General features: G+C 40.1%; 1 protein-coding gene across 1 annotated transcript in view; it reads left to right on the top strand.

The window, feature by feature from the left end:
* Window positions 1-9,130: 9,130 nt before the first annotated feature.
* Window positions 9,131-23,893, top strand: part of LOC148024351 (S-adenosyl-L-methionine-dependent methyltransferases superfamily protein) — an 88,551-nt gene continuing 73,788 nt past the window's right edge. The window contains exon 1 of the mRNA XM_087693969.1: window positions 9,131-9,434. Within this exon, the coding sequence (XP_087550095.1) occupies window positions 9,234-9,434 (201 nt within the window). The 5' untranslated portion in view covers window positions 9,131-9,233. The remainder of the gene's footprint in view (window positions 9,435-23,893) is intronic.

Below are 23,893 nucleotides of genomic sequence, written 5' to 3' on the forward strand. Positions count from 1 at the left end.
AGGTGATGCAACTCCAACAGAACGACGAGACGGACACACTGCGTCAGTACCTCCATAACAACCACCTGAGCAATGCTCTCTCAAACATGCACGAGAGCGAGGAGTAACACATGTATCCCAAGCCGACCGGGGGCTCACTGCATCCACATCTCCGCAGCATCCCCCAAAACCACTCTCTTCGTCGAGCCCAAGTCTGCAACGTCAATCTCGTCTACTAGAAAAACTGAAGCATCAAAGTGCACCGAAGTAGATCTAACAAAACGACCTGATGGTGTCTGAGAGAGCTCCTGGTCCGCCATATCTTTGAATCGAGCCATCTGATCTAGAGACATACATATGAAGATCTCATGTAGCTCCTGGTTGCTCATCCCTCGACTCATCGTGCGGATCCAAATATCCACAAAGATCACCTGCACATACAAAAATTGATGTTAGCATAATCAATATAAATCAAGCAAAGCACGGTAATATAAATCTTTTAAAAAATTATCTTACTTAAAAAGCGTATCTTATGTATCCTTACAAGCGATTCGTCAATGAATTGAGTAGGTGGATGCTCTAAGTATGAAGTACCATATGGTCCCATGTCAATCTCCTGACACAACTCCGTATACACTGGAAGGTCGATAGACACGTCACCACAAAAGGATGAGTCCACCTTGTTCTCAAAGAATTCTTGGACTCATGTATTTCCATCACTGTTACTCGATTATGGCTCCTCTATATGCTCCAAGATTTCAGTGGCCTCCACCTGTTGTAATATCAACTCCTCTATTTACATACAATTCTCATCTATGCTGGGAACATTGCTTTGATCATATACTCTCGCACTTCGAGGAGCTGAAGTTACAACATACCACCATCGAGGTTATCGGGGGTTTGGATAGAAAATTATATGTTCAAACTCACGTACAAGATAGATTTAACTTTTGTAACATGTACCATGTCGTAATCAAATTTAAAAAATATATGAGTTCATGCACTTGTTCACGATGGGCTGACAATACAAACATGTCGTGCAAATCCGTCCATCTTTTTTCAGAATCTATTTCGAGAAATCTAGATGGACCTCGTCGAGCTGTTGCCCCAACTCCTTCAAGTACCACTTTGAGCCACTGCACATCGAATATGATCATGAAGAAGCTATGGTAATCCACCATGATAATACTTTGAAAGTTTCCAAAATACTCCATCTTATCTATAACGGTGTTTGGATCCGTTGCTCGTCGTCGGATCTCTTGCTCAAACTTTGCCATGATACCACAATTTGTTGTGGAGTGCATTTTGTCGATACGCTCCACGCAGAAATGCCGTACGCGTGACCATGTCGCACTGTATATTTTGTACTATACATTGAAATAGTCAATTAGATGTCGCATATAAACTCTAGATACGACAAACCCTAAACACATAGTCACCTTTGGACTACATTCCCTCAAGAATTCCCACTCCTCGGTTGAGACCTCTGTCCCTTTGCGAGACACTGTAGTCAAAGCTCCATACAACCATCATGTTCACATAAACCGTGGCATCTCCTCCATACCGTCGGGATATCGAATCGGTCGATGGCACATACTACATCGAAATTCGAATCCCGCTTCTTCCTGATCTTTTCTGGCTTGCTCATACCTAGCGAGCCACATCTCCATGGAGGCATGGTGTAATATACAAAAACGATTCACTTTCTCCTCCATTGCTGTATCCATTCTTTTTTCTACCCCATTTCTAACCACCACATCTTCAGTCAGTCTATCATCGTCCTTCAACGACCATAGCATATTGTTGTCTAAATCCACCGTTAGTAGCCACTATGAAATATACACTAACCCCTCAAACACCAACCAACCTTCAACCATGCTATCTTCTGGCCGAGCTTGTTGTCGCACAAAGCCTTTCAAGGTTTTCATGAAGCGCTCCAAGAAGAACATCCATCGCGTATGGACATGCCCAGCAATCTCAACTTCATCTACAAGATGCACCAGAAGGTGGGTTTGTATCATGAGCATGCTGGTGGGTAGGTATTTCTCAAAGAGACAGATCGTCTCCACTGCTTCCCGCCTTGCGAATTCAATAGAGGATGTCTTGATCTCCTTCTGTGAGATCCATTGCACTAAATTTGACAACCTGTAAATCGCCCTGCGTATTTCTAGAGTAAGGCATCCTGTGATTGTGATTGGTAGTACAAACTGCCACAAATGAAGAAGCATTACGAACAACTACACTCCAAATAGTAAAATACACAGGCCACTTACAATCCATTCGTAGTACAAACCTGACATATTTGATGTCAATCAAGGGATTTTAGCTCTGATAATTGGTCGTCTTTAGAAAACGCAGACCTAAGAGAACGCATCATACTCGTCGGAGTGTGGATAGACTTGATAATTTGCTTCACAATGCACTCTTCTTTAGTGGACAAAACCCAAGGAACGCGAGGTAGCTGCAAGCCACCATCAGCACTCGATTGCGGCCAAAGCGCCTCCATCTTGCCTACCTCCTTTAAATCCATTCGTGCCCCTGTAGTGTCTCTCTTTCCTATGATGTGGTCCCATAGTAAGCTGCCTACATTCTTAAAAATATGCATGGGATCCAACAAGTGGTTGATCTGTAAGTGGATCCAATACGGCAACTTGTAGAAAACTGAGAACCGTCGCATTCCGTTTGGATGTGACTCCATGTGGACCATTTTCAGTTCGTACTAGCTTTGGGCGTTCATTCGTGCTGGAGGTCGTCCAAGGAAACCTTCCCTCAATTCATGACCCTCTGGCAAGAAAGCAGCGTATCCTTGATATACCATCTTCTTCATAGTTCGTGACCTTCGGGAGTCTAACTGTGGCCCACACATTGGATATGCATGATAACCCAAGGTAATCAGACCTGTCCCAACACCTATATCCAATGAATACAAACTTTAACGAGCTATGATAGATATTACCAATGAGAACAGGAGCCTACTTACCTGAACACTCCCCGAATCTCGGAAAGTCATGCATGGTCCACATGAGAATGGCTTGAATATTGGCAGACCGTCAACTATCGTGCTTGCTCATATCTTCCACGGCAATCCCCTTCTCCCACAAAATCTTAAGCTCATCAACTAATGGATGAAGATACACGTTCATATTCTTGACTTTGTAGCGGCCGAGAATGAGCAAGCTAAGGATGAGGTGTCCTTTCTTCATAGAAAGCTATGGAGGGATATTGTAGTTAACAAGGACTACAAGCCATACACTATAATAAGTTGAGTGTAAACCGAATGGGTTCATGCCATCCATATCAAGACCGAGCTGAAGATTCATTGGCTCTTAGGCAAAGCTTGGAAAGATAGAGTCAATGTGGCTCCATGTGTGTGAATCCGCTAATATTTGTTGGACTCCATTTGTGGATCTATTCTGCGCATGCCATGTTATCAAGCTCACCATGCCGGATGTATGAAACATGTGATGTATACGGGGGATAAGCGGAAAGTGTCTAATAACTTTTTGAGGAATAGTTTACCCTTGCAAGTCCTGCCAATACTTGTGAGCACCACACTTTGGACATGTCTCCATAATCTCGTATTCTCCTCGAAACAGTATGCAATCATTGATACATACATGTATGTTGTTGGAGTCCATGCCAAGCTTTCGTAAAACATGTCACTCATCATCACGAGACTTAGGCATGGTATTTGCAAGTGGTAATATATGATACTTTAGTAACCTAAAAAAAAATCATAGAACACCTTGAAAAAGCACAATTGTTTTTTATTATGATGCCGAAAAGAAATCAATGAAGCGTATGTAGAAGGTACCTGAACAACTCAGTCACACTCGCATCGCTCCACACATATTTTGCTTGTACACTTAGGAGTGCAAGCAATGTCTTTAGGCGAGATACTCGGTACCCATCATATAATGGTATGGATGCTTCCTCTCTAAGCGGATCAGATGTCTCGACATCCATGGGCATCAATGCATCGATCATTGCCTCCATCTCAGCCTCCAAGATTGTAGGAAAGTCTGGAAGGCTGTCTGTCTCCCTTGGTTTTGATGGTATAGATTGGGTAGTACTTTCCAAGTGGTGGATTGGCTCAGGCACTCCATCCATCGCATGTCCATGAACTCTTCTAACTAGCCGCAAAGGGTGCACTCCTCCTTGGGATGAGACGTCACCTCCCTATAATAAATTTTACGGCTACATCCAATGTTTTTGTATATGATATTCAATTAGTTTGCGAATACAATGCATAATTGATATACACTTTTCTTGCCGTTTGCTTAAAATCTAAGATTGCCTGATCAATGATCTTTGGTTGAAACTCGTCAAAGCATCGTATGTGTTCTATAGGCAATCAACGTTTTTATCTAATTGCTAGCTTACATTGAGAGCAAGGACATGGAACACGCTGATTAAGATACGCCTCGCAATCTTGAACATCACGGCCTTCATCGTTTTCCATTTGGTCTACATTACAACAAACAATTTGTTTTTGTCATCATTCTTTTTTTCTTTCTTAAATTGTTTGAGAATGGATTTTTTCTCTTGTAACTCAACAAAATTAACGTATGTAAAGTCTCCACCCACCTACGAGCCTACAGTATGTAAAGTCTAATATGCTATGCATGGGGACGAGGGAGTAGGTACCCTATGTTAGAGTGTTTACCGTCCTGTGGTATTGCACCAGACCTCGCCACCTTTTTTCCTTTGTGTGTGACTCAATATGTAGAGCGCAGGAGGAGGTAACACAAAGCATGTTAATAAAACCATCCATTCACCTCCAAGTCCAATCTCTCTTTCGCTTTACCGGGCCTGGATACATAAGCCTTCTGTGCCTTTCCGAAGCATCGAACACACCTAAGGTACACCCTTAACTATATATATATATATATATATATATATATATATATATATATATATATATATATATCTCTCTCTCTCTCTCTCTCTCTCTCTCTCTCTCTCTACTACTACTACTACTACTACTACTACTACTACCACTACTACTAGTATTCGCCTTCCCGAAGTATCGAACACACCCAAGATACACCTTTAACAAAACCTCTCTCTTTCTCTACTACTACTACTAGTACTTGCATTCTCAAACACACCAAAGATGCACCTTTAACAAAACCTCTCTCTCTCTCTCTCCTACTACTACTACTACTGCTACTGTTGTTGCTGTTGCTGTTGCTACTGCTACTGCTACCACTACCACCATCACCACTACTACTCGCCTTCCCGAAGAGTCAAACACACCAAATGTGCACCTTTAACAAAACATCTCTTTCTCTACTACTACTACTACTACTACTACTACAAACAAGAAAAGAAGAAATTAAAGAACTACTACTACTACCACCACCACCACCACCACCACCACTACTACTACTACAAATAAGAAAAGAAGAAATTAAAGAACTACTACTACTACTACAAATAAGAAAAGAAGAAATTAAAGAACTACTACTACTACTACTACTACTACTACTACGACCACCACCACCACCACCCCCCTTCGTGCACTTTCTCCTCTTTTTCACAAATCGTAAACGGTGGCGGTGAGAAGGTCTCCTTCTCCCTCTTTCTTTCTTTCTCTCCCTCTCCCTCTCAAACGCATGATGCAGTTCGCTCTCTCTTTTGCTCCCTCTTTCACTTTTATGTATTATATTTTGATTATTATTATATAGTAGATAAATATTTAGATCATTAATTGTTATTATAAAAGTTAAATTATTTTTATTTTTAAGTAACATCCAAAGCAATATGAAATCTTTTTAAAATAAAATGTTATCATCGATGCTTTAATAACAAGTGTAACATTGAATATGAAAATATTTTATTATGTTGTCTAGTATATTAAACTTAGTTTTATCTATTTTAAGTATTTATATTTTATAACTTTATTATAATATTAGCTTTATTAGCTTCATATTTTTTGAATCAATTATTTTAAACAATATTCTATTGAGTACTTTAAAATATAGTATAATGTACTTTAATTTATATGTGCGTGCATATGTCTATGCTTGGATGTGTGCATATACATGTGTTTTATATTATACTTGAATTTATGTGCATGTATACATGTATATGCTTGGATGTATGCGTGTATATGTATTTCATATGTGTGTTCATTTGTGTGGTCTCATAAGTATACATACTCTTGTCTCATTTTTTCTCTTGTTTCTCCTTTCTTTTTCCCTTCTCTAGTCTTTGTTCTTCTTATTTTGTGTGTGTGTGTAATAAATTATATATGTGTATTTTCCTCCATTTATTATTTTTCACTATACTCACACACACACACACACATTTCGTGCATATATGCATATTTATTTATATACATATATGTATGTGTATGTGTATATGTATGTGTGTACACATTTATGAGAATATATATATATATATATATATATACACACACACACACACACACACACACACACACACACACACACACACACACACACACACACACACACACACACATACATATATATACATATACATATGTATATGTATATATATGTATATGTATATATATGTATGTATATATACGTATACATATATATATATATATATATATATATATATATATATGTATGTATGTATGTATGTATGTATGTATAGCTAGATTCTTAGGGAAGCTTTGCAAAAGACCTAGCAACTACTTCATCAACAAAGTAATCCTATATATATACACACACACACACACACACACACACACACACACACACACACACACATACATACATATATATGTATGTGTGTATATATATACATATACATATGTATACACATATGTGTGTGTATATGTATATACATGTACTAAGGTTTCAACCCCATATACGGACTATAAAGTGTTTGTAAAACTGAGAGCATTGACCTCACCATAGGTGTAGAAAATAGTGCAATGTGTAAGATCAACCATGTTGATACATCAAATGACAAAATGATATCAGGACTTCAGGTTACAATCTAGCCAACAAACCAACAGCTCCCCTTGCGGTGCAGGAAGCACCAACAGCTCCCCTTGGGGTGCAGGAAGCACCAACAAAGGCATTGAATAGCAAGTGGCACCATAAATCCACATTCTCATTGACACTCACATATGTGATCACTGGTCACAAATCGCACGGAGTCATAGTCATCCAAAAAGTAATTTTACACATAAGAAGTGTGTTCACACCCGGACTAGTCTACATAATGCTCTCCCATGTAATCGAAATAAGAAATTTACATATCACCATCCTTCCAAATCCATCTACCTTCTCTCTGATACCTTTCCTAATACCATGATTCAAGTAGAGAAACAACATAACTCAACAAAAAACAAACAAAGATTAAATACAATACGTTCCATCACACAATAATCTCATACGCTTCTCGTAGCAAGTAATAAAGCAATCTTCGAAACCTTCTTTCAATGTTATTTGTTAATATACTAATGTGTTTTCTTAATTTTCTTCTCCTACTAGTAGATTTATTAACATACTACTATGCTTTTCTCATTTCTCCTTTACAAATATACATCACTCGTCAAGGCAAAGATGACTCTGTATGAGGTACGCACAATCCAAACGATACCTAATATGTATAAAAATACAAATATATTACTTTGCCTAACCACATTGACCTATGCATGCAAATGTTCAAGCTACACATTCAAAACCATAGGAATACCTAGTGCTAGATCAAGAACCATCCTGCAAATACACAAAATTGTAGGTATGTAACAACAAACCAAATGAGAATGGCAAAATGTCACTAGGCAAAAGCCATCAACATATGTTAATGGCTTTGCAACATACAACAATCTCCAAAAAATCATGGCCACATCCACTTCAATTCTTGACAACGAATACCATCTTGCATCAGATGACAAGATCTCAACTGGTACACAACCTCTTACAAACTTAACAACCTTCATTTTTACTCGAAACAACAATGCTAACTCATATACACTTAATATACAATACTCCTCAAAGATATACTCAGCATACTCAAACTTGAGTACGAAGACTTGGTTGGGAATCCATTACGAACAAGCACTTCCCAAGCACTTTTGGACACAAGGAACAAATGACATCATGACATACCCAATTGAGCTATTGCACTACGGATTTAACATCTCACTCAACTAGTTGGTAGAAGTCTTGAAAAAAGAAGGCAAGAACATACTAGAAGATTACATGAAAAAGAATCACTACAATCACAATCGTGACAAATCCTATAATAAAGACAATTGAGAAGGTCACACACCTATTGAGTAAAGAGGTCTACACTTAGAAACACAGTTTCAACTCCAATTCATTCAGCAACATAATCTATGTAACATACAAGTTCTCAAACATGACTTCTTCTCAAACATAAAAAAAAACTAACAATACCAACTTTTCTCGCAAAAATGCAGATAGAAGCAAACCAAGAAGAAACCAAGCTTCTGACAACGTCAAACTTGCAACCTCAATCACTGCAAGTCCTACCACCAGCTCAAGTACTTCTATATCATTTGGCACTGTTTGCAACCAAAATCTATGAGCCAGTCCAAAAGCGCCAATGTAGAGAGACAAAAGCAAGTACTTTATCTACAACATAATATGTAAGAAGAATGGTAAGGAGTACGTAGGATAGACGACCAACATCGAGAAAAGAATCCAATAGGATCAAAGAAATCCCATCAAGAAAATGAAGAAAGACATAGGAACATTCCATCCATTTGAGGTTAACATAGAAGCAAATAGCTGATAACATAGACAAGGCTAGGAATTTTGAGCAGGCCATTATACGTAAGAAAAAGGCCATTATATACAAGAAAAATGTAAGTGTGATAGGATATGACAACCTATACGGATACCCAGCAAGATGTAAAAAATGTTATTTTTTGAAGAGAAGAAACTTCATTTAACATAGTTTTTAAAAAAGTGAATGTTCAAACTCACGATCATTAACTCGAATTATATAATTATACATATTCTCTTTTTAAAATTCTTCACGTATTTAAACAATGGTAAATCAAATCTACAAATGTACTTCACTTTAAAACACGTAACGTATCTAAACACCATTAAGAAAACTGCTCCATAACAAAGATGCAAGAATTGCATATGAAACTTTTTACTCTACTTGGTTGTTGTAATATCTCTATTCTCTCCTGTTGCTTGTAAAACGCGGACTCTCTCGGTGTTTGTAGAACAGGCTCTTGTTGCAAAACCTCTCTTCTGCTGCCTCTGCTCTCCCACTGAAGGGCAGAGATGGGGGGTGGACGGAACAGGGGAGGTCAGAAAAGAGGTCGCACGCAACGCAGGCACTTCCGCGATGGGCGCGAGAACGCCTGGAAGAAGCCTCGACCCGAGGGCGCCCTCACCAACGATGCTGATGACCCCTCTTCAGGAGCAGCAGGAGGCTGGGACCCCTTCGTTACACAAAACCCTAACTTCGAAAACTATTATAAGGTCAGTTTCCCTTTCTTTTCCCCACAATGCAGCAGTACTGATTGCCTGGTGTGAGTGTGTTGCTTCCGTTTCAGCACTTGTCACACATCGCAGAAAAGGGCTCTCTATACTGAACTAGACTCAGAATGTCAATGTGTGATTGCTTGTGTTGCACCATTGGTCAGTTCAGAAAAAGTAACTTATTTGCATGGGAATCGGGATGCACCGCTTGTAAACATTACAGAAAATCAGATTGAACTGATCAGGGCCAGGATGTGAATGTGCCACTTGCTGCACCATTTCTTCAACATTGTAATAAAAGCAATTTATGGTGAATTAGAGCCAAGCAGAACAGAGGCAGTCCATGTTAGCATTAGTACATTTCATGGGTTTTATTGGTTGAATTTGGATATTTGGGCAGACACATGAGTGGGCATTTGGACAGCCATTTCAGTTTGGCTTAGTTAACTTGGGCCTCCCTCCATGATTGATTTACAGTGATAGTGCCAAAGGTGCTCATTTTTCATAGGCTCTTGTGTGGTGGCCAAAGCTTGGAAGTGGTGGAACTTTGAGTCCGTGGGAGTTGGCTGGAAAAGAAACAGAGTCATCTCATAGAGGCCATTAGGCCGAGCCTCACTGTGATCAATTGCTAAACAAGTTTAAGAGTGTATGACTTCGATTGTGGTTGCTGTAAAGAAAACTACTCGCTCCAATTGGCAAAACTGCTGAATTTATAATAAGTGATTAACAAGTTCACCCTAAGCTGAGGGACATGGTATACATCGTTAAACGAAGTGAGATCCCAACCCTCGTTAGTATCAAACTTGATGCGATCTAGGTTATGGATCTTGATCGAGGAGTCATTTCCACAATGGACATTTTTGGTTGCAGGGGCTTGGGAAACAAAAATGGTTTGAATGGGAGTTATGTGATAGATAGCTCCACTATTGACGATCCAAACAGGAGATGATGTGCTTGGTTGGATAGAGTGTGGGTGCCTCGTTGAGAGGTAACTCGTGAATGTGGACTAAGCTCGAAGCCTTTGATGCCTCCACAAAGACGAGGTGAGCCTTATGTCCAGCAACACTGTCCCTAATTTTGGTTGCCACTACCTTGCCTTACATGTTTGGGGTTACCCGATTGAGGAGCAGGGATTTGAGTTTTTTTGGATTGCGTGTCTTTGGCCTTTGATTTGACACCCATTGTCAAAATGGCCTATCTTCTGACAATGTTGGCAATACCAATTTTCTTTGGTATATTTTGCTATCCAAATCTTTGGCCTTTGATTTGACACCCATTGTCAAAATGGCCTATCTTCTGACAATGTTGGCAATACCAATTTTTCTTTGGTATATTCTGCCATCCAAATTTCAAGGAGGACTAGGAGTCTCCTTGGATGTCACTAGCTTGGTTTTGGTTTGATTATGATTTTGATTTTTCGTGCCTTGTCCTTGCTGCCCCAAACAACAAGAGCTTTCTTTGTAGAGGAAGCACTGTTAAATTGATCGACAGTGGCATAATAAGGGTACAAAGGAAAAGGGAGGGAAGTCGCAAAAGGGAGGTGCAAAGGGTTTCATCTTTGAGCCTTTAAGGTAGGTGATCCGAGAAAATCACAAAAAAATATTTGTCTAACACTTTGTTGATTTTTTGTATATTTGAAGGTTTGAAATAAAGAAGAGGGTGGGAACAACCTCTTGGGAAATCCAAGAAATCACTGGATGGAAATATTTCATGGACCTGTTTACCAAGTGGGGGTGAACAGTAAAGATCAATGGAGGAAGGTGAAGGGAAAATGTGTAATGTGAAAAGAAAAGACATGAAATGGATTAGGAGCCATCCAAAGGGCATAGACTGTGAGATTACTTGCTGCACAAAATGGAAGTATTTTCTAGGCAACTTATTCAAAAACAGTGTGATCTAGTCATTAAGGGACTTGGAGCCTTTGTAATGGAGAATTCCGTGAGAGGGCATCAATACTGAACCAACTTGACCTTAAGGTCATCATGGTTAGTGATTTTAAAGTTTTGAAGCTCATGTTTGAGATTTGTACAATAGGTTCTATGTCGAGCTGCGTAGTGTCAGCCAAGTGTTTTCACCTCTTCGATGCCAGGTCAAAGTGCTATAGCTGTGAATTGAATTTAGGCAATCGACCTTGCATAAGCTCAACGATAGTGAAGGCATTTGTGGCCATCCATGAGCAGATAATCTCATATGGAACAAGTCACAGGTTTGATTGGGGTTCTAACCCCTGGATAAGATTCCACAATTTCTGTGAGTTAAGAACATGCTTCATCATGTTCGACCAAGTGGCGTAATTCGGCCCATCCAAATAAATCTTGTCAATGAATGCATGCTTGGTGGATGAGGATGAAGAACTAAGGTATTGGATTAAGGATAGGAAGAGGGACAAGGTGGATAGGTAGAAAAAGTCAGAGAGGGATCTAGAGGTATCTATGGTGCAGACACGGGGATTCTTAAACTCTATGGAATTGTTAGTTGAAGTATGGTAGCATAATTAAAAGGCCCACTAGGACTTGCCATGGAGGAAATTATGGTATTAATTGGTTGACTCCTAAGTAGCAGGGGTAGGGATCCCACGTTGGGTATAATCGAAAGATCTGTATATAGAGGTCGAGCCTCCCCTAAAGGTGCATGAGCACTTGAAGATGTAGAGGTCCTAAAGGCCATGCCTATGATGGAAGGATCCCCCGATGCGATGTGTGTACCGCCATGAGGTGTTTGATTAGTGATATGCAATGGTGAATGCTGTGAAACGTAAAAGGTGATGTAGCTTAAGAAGTGGGTGACATGGGTGGGTTTTGAAACTACGGTGGAAATGGTGATGAAGATTTTGACTAATGGATGGAAATTGAAATGAAGATAAAGATGCAGAATGCAATGAAGATGAAACACCAAACTCGTTTTGACTTTGAGAAATAAAATTGAAAGAAGGAAAGGAAGAAAAAAAGATATCCATCTTTTTCTAAAATAATCACCATTTTTTGCATTAATACATATGAGTAGATCTTTGATGGGAGATTTACTGTGATGAGCGTATGGCACTCTAGCTTCATCTTGATCTTTAGCAATATGTTGCAAAGGTGAAGCAAAAGAAATAGAAGACAGGATGAAAGTGAGAACTTGTGTACCTTGCACTAAAGTAGGAGAGAGAGATTGAAAGTAGAAATGTACTCCGAATTTCTTTCCAAGAAGAGGGCCCATCCCTAATGGAGATATTGATGGCTTAGCAACATCGTTAGATTGATATGCAACATCTCATGAGAAAGAATCAAGTATACCTATTCCACGTAGCTTTTGTTTAAAGACTTGTCGATGTAACTCTTCAGACTTTTGGGCTTTATAGGCCAAGACGAGTTGTAGCTCCTCATCTATGATGGAATAATGATATATGTCTCCAACATAATCAGGGTCTCTGGCCATGTTGGAATGTTGTGGAGTTGGCAATAGATGCTACTCGTGATCAATTCTTGGCATAAGATCCTTTGGGGAGTAGGAAGGTGTGGAAGTGCTCGATGCCATTTTTCCCTTTGTAGTTCTTGCTTTTGAGGTGTTCCAATCAAGGGTCTAGGTTTCTTCAATGAGTACCTAGCTTTGATACCATGTAAAAAAATGCTCTATCACAAAAAACACAAAAACAATCGTGACACACACAGACTCATAAAGAACATAGTTAAGATTAGGGTAACTCAGAGACAATAAAGATAATGAATAATGATGAATGAATATTGAATAGAATACAATGCTCAATGCAGTAAACATGCTATGCGGTGAAAAATACTGACCCTTGAACTGTCTTAAGGATTGGGATAGAGAGTATGAGTTGGAGAGTGCGTTGTCCTTTGACAAATCCCAAAATGCGGTAAGGTAGCCTTTGAATGTGTTTGGTAGTAGCAAACGCAAAGGAGTAGAGTTGGATCAATGTCAAACAGGCAGAGGAGAGGGAAAATTGCGAATGTAGGTGGGAGTTGATGTGGTAGATAGTAGGTGGTAGCAGAATGATGGAAACATAGCTTGTAGGGTGATCGCCAACTAATGACATCAGCAATTGTGCAGAAAATGCAAGCTGATCAGGACATAACAGTACCAAATGTAGCCTTCTAGGTACGACAAATAGTGGATGATAGCTAGCAAGGATGATAGCGTCAATCGCCTGATCTGCAATAGTGAAATTAGGGTAGAAATCAGTGCCAACAGCAAGGAATGGTGGATAGTAGGCTGAGGAGGTGGATATCAATTTGGGACAACTTCGATTAAGATGTCATTTGCATATAGGGTGTGGACAACAAAGCTTTGGCACCTGCAAGCTGCAAAAGCGAGATTAAGGCTAGATGGAATGGAGGACAATATGCCTATTTATAGAAAGTTTGGTTCTTCTCAATCAGGGTTTGTGCTTATGGGACACACTCTCTAGGAATGCATTTCTTTTTATTAAAAGGTTTAATCCATCGATTAATTGAGCTTTGGGTCTATTTTAATAAAGTTAATGCATTTGTAGCTCAATACATCTTCCCGTACCCCATTTCCGTGTTCCCTCCCCCCACAAACAAGAAGAAGAAGAAAACACCATGCTGCTATGCTTGTTGCCTCGCCCCGCCCCGCCCTTGCCTACATTTCGTCTTGCCTCGCCTTGCCCTACTCATAGGCCATCTTGCCCCATCCATGTCTGTAGTTATATAATATGATCCCCTTAGGGCTTGTGTAATATAGACCCAAGGGGGAAGGGGAATCCCTTGGGGAGTTGCTTAGATTGCTTCTTCTCTAGGTCCTAGTAGTACAGATAGAGAAAAAGAAAACCTTTGTTGAAGTAGTCAATCTCCAATTGGAACTAGCCTTCCGTCTTGGAGAGGGTGGCAATTCCCTGATCAAGCACTTAATTACAGCCATAGTAGCCAAAAACTTTAGAAGTGTTTAGAAATGAAATGATAGAAATGTATATAGTAAGTTTATTTCAAGAGGGGGTACCATCCATAATTAAATTGGCTAGGTCATTTGCAACTTGGAGTGGTCCCCAACCTCTCTTCACTCTTAGATTGGCATTAATTAATTAATTAATGCTAGCCCCTAGTATTACGATTGACACTTTTATGGGTCCTTGGCTTGTTACTATGAAATAACTAACATGTGGATCACATGTGCTAAACAACCTTGCACATTTGATTAAGAACTTAATCACATGTTATTAGCAAGATTAAAGCATCTCAAAATTACATGTCCTTGTGATAGACATTCCCCTTATAATCCTTGCAATCGTTCTCGATTGCACTACATAGTACCAAAGCAAAGGCATTTTGCACTGGAATTTTTGTAAGGCATCATAATCACAACATTTGCCATTGTTGTCTAACCATGCCATATGTCCCAAATCTATGGAAATTTTGCAGCCAGCATAAACATTAGATAATACTGAGAAATAGTCCAGATTGTTGCTAGAAACCCATTGGATGTGTCAGAGAACATGAAATTTTATTGCTTTGCTTGGCATTTGATTAAAAGTTAATCAAATGTACTAATTGTCAGAGTGAAGCAATGCAGAAGCTAATAACCAAGACAAAGAGTGAACCTAGAGAGAAGAGAGAGAGTGAAGCGCAAAAAATCTGCAGTGAAGTATGCTGTATAAGGATGTAGAATTATACATGGGTGGAGAGAGAATATATGTGTACACTGTATGTCTCCATCTCGAAGATCCTGGTCTCCGTCAACCCCGAGGGCAATCTCCACGGTCTGAAGTTTGAAATTTGTGGGACACAACTAACTGAGATTGGTGGAGACAAAGCCTATAAATAGGCTGAAAATAATGGCCAAAAGAATGCAGGTTGGTTGCAATTAATGCAGCCGACTGCTGCAATTTGACTGTTGCTGTCCGATTGCAAGCCACGTGGCACATTGCCAACTGCTTGCCACGTGGTGTCTGCCTGTTTGGGGAATGACTCGCTAATATCCCCTCTCAGCTCTCCTGGATGAGGCATAAGGTTGAGGGATTTGGAATGTCGGTGAAGTAGAGCCTAGGGAAGCGCCTTCGTAAACAGATCTGCAAGATTGTCCTTGGTCTTGCAGTATTCCACATTGATGGTCTCATCCAAAAGGTTCTCCCTGATGAAGTGGTACTGGATATCTATGTACTTCGTCTGAGCATGGAATACGGGATTCCGTGCCAAGGTAGTGCAACTCTCATTGTCGCACCGCAAAATAGTAGGACGAGTCTAGGGGCAACCAAGCTCCTCCAACAATTTCCGAAGCCACATCTCTCACAGGTGGTAGAAGACGTAGCCCGATACTCTACCCCAATTGAAGATAGGGCTACAGTGGGCTGCTTCTTGCTACTCCAAGAGATAACACATGCACCCAAGGTAAAACAATAGCTTGTAGTAGATCGCCTATGGTCCACATCGCTAGCCCAATCCGAATCACTCCAACATGCAAGGACAAGATCGAAAGCACTTGTAGGTATTGGATAGTAAATCCCTACATCGAAGGTCCCCCTCAAAAACTATAGTATCCTCTGAGCAGCCTACCAATGCATTGCTGAGGTGCACTCATGAACCCAGCGAAGAGGCCTACAACAAAACATAGATCAACCTGTGTGTTGAGGAGCCAAATCAACGATCTAATCAGTTGACGGTAGCGGGTAGCATGTGCCAAAGGAGAATCTGAGTGTGAAGTGGCCTTGCAGTTCAGATCCATAGGAGTTGTCCATCTCAAAAGTCACCAAGAGCTCCTGTACATATCTCTGTTGAGAGATGAAAATCCCCCTCTAAGTCTGATAAATCTTGTGGCCCAAAAAGAATTGGAGAAGTCCTAAATCTTTCATCTCGAACTTCTGATGAAAGGCTGTGCCTTGGTCTCTGCGACCTTTTGGGCATGGTTACTTGTAACAATTAAGTCATCAACATACAAAACAAACAACACATGACTTCTCTCGGAAGTGTGCACATAAAGCTACGGATTGGCCCTAGAGCGCCGATATCCCAACTTTGCTTGGAGAAACGAGTCAATCATCTCATTCCAAGCGCGTGGAGCCTGCTTCAGGCCATACAAGGCCTTCTTCAACCTATAAACTTGCATTTGAGAAACCAAAGCTAGGAGGCTGCTCTACATAGATCTCCTCCTTCAAATCACCGATCAAGAAGACCAACTTTACATCCAATTGAAAGATGGCCCATCTCCTATGATTAGCCAAGGCAAGACATCACGGATTGTTGCCATACGAGCAGTGGGGGCAAAAGTATCATGGAAATCAATACTTGGGGGCTAAGCAAAACCTTTAGCAACAAGGCGGGCCTTGTGCTTGTCCAAAGAGCCATGACTATGGTACTTGGTCTTGAAGACCCATTTGACACTAATCACCTTCTTATGAGAGGGATGAGGTACAAGGTACCAGGTGCCATTTCGCTCAATAGCCTCCGACTCAACTTTCATCACTTTCTGCCAATGATCAGACTATAAAGGCTCCTTCACGAAGCAGGCTCTCTATCTTACATAACACGGGACATCAAATAGTAGTTAGAGCAAACAAGCTCCATAGAATGTGCGTAGTGCTTTCGTGACGTTTGCAGTCCATCTTGCGGTTGCCGCTCCTTAGGAACCCCCTTGATCTGTGAATCTCAGTGTGTGTTACGGGCCCAACAAGGAGGAAGCCAGATCTCGCCTCGTCGCTCTCCATTTGCTGAGGTTTCTAGAAGGTTCATCGACAACAGAGGAACAATCAGTGAATCCTATGGTTGGGAACTAGGCTCCTCATCAGAAGAAGAGTCCTCAAGAGTCACAAGCTCCAGAGGAATAGTTGCTGGGGCCCAGCTATTAGTGGGATCTCCAAGAATAGGGTGGTCCTCATCCCCCTCTGGGGCCAAAACCTCCATGAACCGAACGTCACGGCTCGTGTAGACATCTCGCTTGACAAGATCATACAATCTGTAGCGCCTTGAGACTACGAGCTATAGCCCACAAACACCTGTCTTTTGAAAGCCGCTTGAAATTTGTCACGTTGTGTCTTCGGGATGTGAACATAAGCATCACACCCAAAGACCCTGAAATAAGAAACATTTGGCTTTGATCTAGAATATGTCTTATAAGGAGTCATACCAACAACAACGGAAATAGGGGAATGATTAAGGATGTGAACGGCAGTAGCCATAGCCTCAGCCCATAGACATTGAGGTATCTAGCGATGCTCCAACATGGTACGGGCCATCTCGATGACACTCTGATTTTTCCACTCCAAAATGCCATTCTCCTGAGGGGTGTTTGTATTGGCAAACTCCTGGTGAATACCACGATTTGCACAAAAACGAGCAAACTCATTAGAAACAAACTTTCCGCCCTTAAGCTCCAAGGGTGCTGAAGACCGCCTCAAAGCCTTGTTGAAAAAAACATCACGAGTTTGCTTTCCATGGATGCAGGATACACAAGGCTGTTAGCTCACCACAATATTCGATAAACCTTGAACAAACTTGCCCTTGGACGCCTTGCAAAGGTAATCATAATTGAGGTGGCCAAAGCGAGCATGCCAAAGCTCGGACTGAGTTTGAGAGATAAGAAGAAGAGAAGTCAAGGCAAAAGAAGAACGCAACTTGTAGACTCCATTCTCCTCATAACCTGAAGAAAAAACCTGTTTGGATCCTCGATCAAGAATCTGAAAAGTATCCACATTGAATTCGACCAAAAGGCCAAGGGCACAAATCTTGTGCATTGAGAGAAGATGATACCCCAAAGTCGGCACATAAAGTACCTCGGATGCATGGGCACCACCACGTCCATTTGGAATAAGATGCATGTTGCCCCGTCCTTGAATAGGAATAGACGAACTATCACCAATGAGAATCCGACCATGGGAAGGCCACAAATGAGCAATACCTGCTGAAGGAGACATGCCGGGAGGCACCATAGTCAACAATCTACTCATGAGTGTATGGGGCCATCGACGCAGCATCAGAAGTCATCAGGGTCGAATCCTCAACCACCTCCAAATTGAGGAAAGCAGCTGATGAGGGAGCAGCCACCGCTTCGGAATCCTTTGAAGATTTCTCCTTCTTCTCCTTGTCGGGGCAGTCCTTCCAGTGACCTGTTTTGCCACAAATGTGACAAGTAGACTCCTTGTCTTTGTCCTTCTTAGATTTGTCCTCCTCCTCCTCCTTTTGGTCCTTCCCCTTCTTCTGAGCAACCAAGACCTCAAATTTTGAAGCATTGGTTCCTGTCAGTTGCTCCTCTTGGTCCAAGACCATAGGAACCAACTCGTCCCATTGAAGAGTCTCAGACTGCCTTGAAGCAATCAAGGCGGAATAAAAACCATTGAAGCGAGGCGGTAATTGTGAAAGGAGAGTTATCGCCATGTCTTCAGAAGGAATCACCTTCCTTGCGTTTTGAATTTGCATGTGAAGCTGTCTTAGCTTGTTGATATGCTCACACATGGATGATGACTTGTTGACACTCAAGGTCCGCATTTGCACTTCCAAAGAAACTTACTTCATGACGGTCATTCGATTATACATCTGATCCAACCCCAGCCATATCTCTTGGGCCATTGTCAAATGCTCTATATGAGAGAGAATAGCTGTAGTACATGAGAGAAATAAAAACGAGCGAATGCGAGCATTGAGTTTATCCCAATGTGTGTGAGCCTTTGCCAACTCCACCTTCTCACTGGAAGAGAGTCTAGACTCGTCTCGCGAAGAAGGGCGATGGATAGCTTTTATATCAAACTCTGCCAAATCATAGGACTCCAATATAGCAAGCATCATGACCCGCTAGATGTGGTAGTTTTCACCATTGAGTTTTTGATTTGAAGGAAGAGTTGGTAGGACGGCGGACACCTTCCGGTCCATGATCGCCTGAAACATTGTCTTGGCCTTAGAAGACATCTTCACCTACAATGCCTGCACAAAACACAAAGAGCAGCCCCTTGTGACCGTGAAAATACAGCTTACTAGGGCTTTGGTTCGCTTGTCTCGCTCCTTCACCCGTTGGAGGTGATAAAAAGGTAAAATTTGCATTTGAAGGCCCAAAACACTGCCTTCTTCCTTCTCTAACAGCAAAAAAACAGCAGCAGCTTCAACAAATCTTCTCTTTTCTCGCATGCCCATGCTTGCCTCAGCCTTGTTCTGATGTGCAGCCCACCTGTTCGCACTTGAATGCTGAAAATGCAGCCTTGTGTAGCGCTGAAATCTCCTCTTCAGATGGATCCACCCTAGGTTGGTACTTGCTTTGATACCATGTTAAGAGTGAAATGCGGAAGCTAATGACCAAGACAGAGTGAACAGAGAGAGAAGAGAGAGAGAGAGAAAGAGATAATGAAGCGTAGAAAATCTGCAATGAAGAATGCTGTATAAGGATGCAGAATTATGCACGGGTGCAGAGAGAATATCTGCGTATGTCTCCACCTCGAAGATCTCGGTCTCCATCAACCTCAAGGACAATCTCCACGGTCTGCAGTCTGCAATTTGTGGGACACAACTAACTGAGACTGGTGGAGATAGAGCCTTTAAATAGGCTGAAAATAATGGCCAAAAGAATGGACACAACTAATAGATACACCTTTCAACACATCATTGTGAAAAGGCCTCAACAAATTGACATAAAAGACATTGTGTATTTGCCAATGTGGAGGTAATCTTTGTGGCAAACCTTTTATATATCAATTGTTATGAAGATATATCGGTTCAATGATTCCAAATTAATTTGATGCTCATGTACTTTGAAAGGCGATTTATATTACTTAAATGTTTCAAAATATAATTATATGTTCATCTTTTTATTTAAGGGTGATCAATGGCCAAAATGTTGTATAATTATACTTGGGTCGTTATTGAAGAGATGCCCAAGAGAAATTAAAAGTTTAGTGAAGCGGTTAGATTGACCAGACTTAGATGACTAGGACTTTTACACTCAAATAGTTACATTAACTAGAAACCTATATAATGAGTGATTTTAGAAAGTAAAACCAGATTCTCATGATTAAGGAACAAACCATGAACTAGTGAACTTGTATAATGCTCTCTAGAAGCTATATTTGGTAATTCCTAAAATTTAGAAGGTTACTATTTTTAAAAGTTGCTCAAATTTAAATTTTGCTTGCATCAAAGGCTCCGAAATTTCACAAGGAACAATTTTGCCTTCAATAGCTATCTCAAATTCTTAACCATTTGAGAGATTTTTAGAGTAGAAGGTTTGAAAGCTTTTTTTCTTAGAAAAGTGACATGTGGCATCTACAATAGGATGCCATTTTTAAGAGACAAGTGTCCCTACACTTATCATTTTCAGCAAAAACTTGTCATTTGTACCCTTTACTTTTCACTTTTGAGAACCCAAGCCCCATACCTATATATTAAAAGTCTCTCTCTTTATTGGAATAAGCTGTCATTTTGAAATTTTAGCTACATTCTCTGTACTCTCCTATCTATCTCTCATTCAAGAAGCACTTTCTATTTAGCTTGATCTTATCCAAGCACTAAAGAAGAAAATTAGCTTGTTGCTCAGAGTTTGCAGAAATTATGGTTTCAAAACCCTAATTTTCAGAATTGCAGTAAATCAGCCCTTTTGTATATGGTTTAGACACTTGGTGCTCGTAGTTTTGTTTCAATAAATTCTTGTAAAGGGGGGAGGGGCCAGTTTCTCTCTCAACGTATTGTTGACTCCTCTCTCTCTCTCTTTATCTTCTGATTTTCATGGTGATAACTGATTGAGTTGGTTAAGTTCAAAGTATTGTTATTCTCACGTTCTTTCTAGCGTTGACAATTTCAAGTGTTATGCCACATAATTGATATTCTGCGATACTTGGAAGGGCCCATAGTAGTCTGATACAATCTCTCTCTTTCTTTCATCTTTTTCAGCCTTACCTTTTCAAAATGCAACCATATATAATCACCCTCTAGAAACTGCAGAGCACGCCTATGGTAATATTTTGTCTTCTTTTGCTTTTCTTGTTATCTTTGAAGTACATATTTTATCTTTGCATAGATTGCATTCAAGTTTTCCACATAATGATCAATCTCAAAGATCTTATCCTTAGTCTGCAAGGTGGGTGGTACCTTCTCGTGGAGCTTTACCAGTGGAACTATGCATTGTGTTCTTGTAAACATATTTAACCAATGGCAAATATTACTCCCATTGTGTCTTGTGATCTAAAACATAACACCTCAAAAGATCCAATAGTGTAGAATTTGCTTTCTCAGACTAGCCATTTGTTTGTACATGGAAAGATGATAAGAATTTCAGTGTGGTATCTATATTCTCAAACAACCCCTTCCAAAATAAACTAGTCATCCAAGGGTCTTGATTATTGATGATCGACTTTGGTATACCATGATACTTAAAGATATGTTATGAAAACAATTGTGTTATATGATGAGCTTTTATTTTCTTCCTTACTAAAATGGAATGGGCTTGTCTGCTAAATTTGCAAATGATAGTCCATGTCCCATCATTCCTTGTAGGTGTCCTAGGAAGATAAAAAATAAAATCCATAGTAATGCTTTGGCAATTCCTATCTAGAATAGGCAAGGGATGTAACAAGCTTGGCATCTTTTACCTATCATGCTTTACCTTCTGATATACGATGCATGTCTTGACAAACTGCTCTACATCATGTCTCAAAGCTAGCCAATAAAAGAAATGCTCCATTGCCTTGAGTGTGATATCAATATCTCTATGGTCTGCATACAGAGGAGCATGACTTTTAGTGTAACTTTAGGTCTTAACCTCTTTGTGACACATAGTCGTCCATGCATCATAAAAAATCCATCTCTTAAGCACAAAGTGCTTATGTCTTTGGCCATTGCAAAGCTGATCATAAACATTAGCAAAGTCCGAATTAGCAACATATTGCTCTTTCATGGCATCGAACTCAGTGTGATAAACCATGTTGATGGCTAAAATTTGTGGCTTATATGACAGTGCATTAGCCACAACATTCTTTTTACAATCAATATGCACAAAATGAAAATGAAATATAGAGAGAAAATTTGGCCATTTCATGTGCTTCTTTGACAACTTTGTGTCAAAAAGTACCGCAAAGTTTGATGGCTTGCTTGCACTGTAAAATCAGCCCCTAACAAGTAATGTTTCCATGTAGATAGTGCATGAATTACAGCCAATAGCTCTTTTTCATAGACTTGCAAATTCTTCTTTGCGTTGTGGAGAATTTGGCTCTCATAAGTCACAACTTGGCCATCTTTCATAAGAACAGTCCCAATGTTGTTACCACATGCATCACACTCAGTCAGAATGACTTTCTTAGATCCGACAACACAAGCACAGGATCTGAAGTCATCTTTTTCTCTAACATTTTAAATGTTGAAATTTGCGTTGTTGTCCATCTAAATGACATATTTTTCTTTTGTAAAGCATGCGACTTCCTATAGTAAGAACATAAACTTAAGAAATTGTGGATTTCATGTACATTTCTCAAAGATGGCCTTGAATGTATTGCCTCAATCTTTGCAAGGTCCATACGAATATCATCAGCACAATATAATGTGCCCAAAAAGTGGATTTCGTGCCAAAAGAATTCACTTTTCTTGTCACATGTGTACGGTGACACCATGGCATACCAAGCAACATATCATAGCCCTCAAGTGGAGCAATGAAGAACTCTTCGTTGTCCACATATCCTTGTATATGCAATGGAAGCTTTTCAATGAGCGGTGTGATGGGTTCTACATTGCCTTTACATGCCATTCCAACTTTCCCCACATACCAAGCAACACATCACAACCCTCAAGTGGAGCAATGAAGAACTCTTCACTATCCACATATCTGTGTATATGCAATGGAAGCTTTCCAATGAGTGGAGTGATGGATTGTGCATGGTCTTTGCATGCCATTCCAACTTCCTCCATGGGTGCAATCTCATCCTTTGTGATGCCTAGACGGGTTGTCATACCTATAGAGATGAAATTGGCTCATGTACCATTATTAAAGAATATCAATGCATGCTAATCCCTAATTTTGCTCCATGCTCTGTACAACTCAATAGCATCATCATTGGGTTGATCATTGACAAAATCAGATACCAACCCCATTGATGTTTTGGGCTTCTTTCCTTTATAATCTCCTTGATTTTTTAATTTTCCAGCTTGCTGCCTATTGGAACAATCCCTTGCAATGTGATTCTCGTGTTTACAAATAAGGCATTTATTTGTAGCTATCAATTTCTTTGATTGTGCCAGTGTTTTCAAGCTTTTTCTTTGGTTTTTTGGCCTCTTTTTAGACTGATATTAAGATCTTTCTCTTTTTTAGCCTTAAACAACTTTTTATTTGGCTTCTTTCTATTCTCTAGAAAAAGCCCAAATTCTTCCCATGCAACAAAGCATCTTCTGTAGCAGCAGTCTCTATGAGCTGAGACATGTTAGAGACAATGAATTTAATGCAAAAATCCTTGATTGCTTTAGACAGCCCACAAATATATTTTTTCACTTGCTCATGAAGGGATATGGGGCAATAAGAAGTGATAGACAATGAATTTAATG

This window comes from Lygodium microphyllum, chromosome 15 (assembly GCF_053477565.2).
Source record: "Lygodium microphyllum isolate KBCC chromosome 15, Lygodium_microphyllum_v1.1.10, whole genome shotgun sequence".
Lineage (NCBI taxonomy): Eukaryota > Viridiplantae > Streptophyta > Polypodiopsida > Schizaeales > Lygodiaceae > Lygodium > Lygodium microphyllum.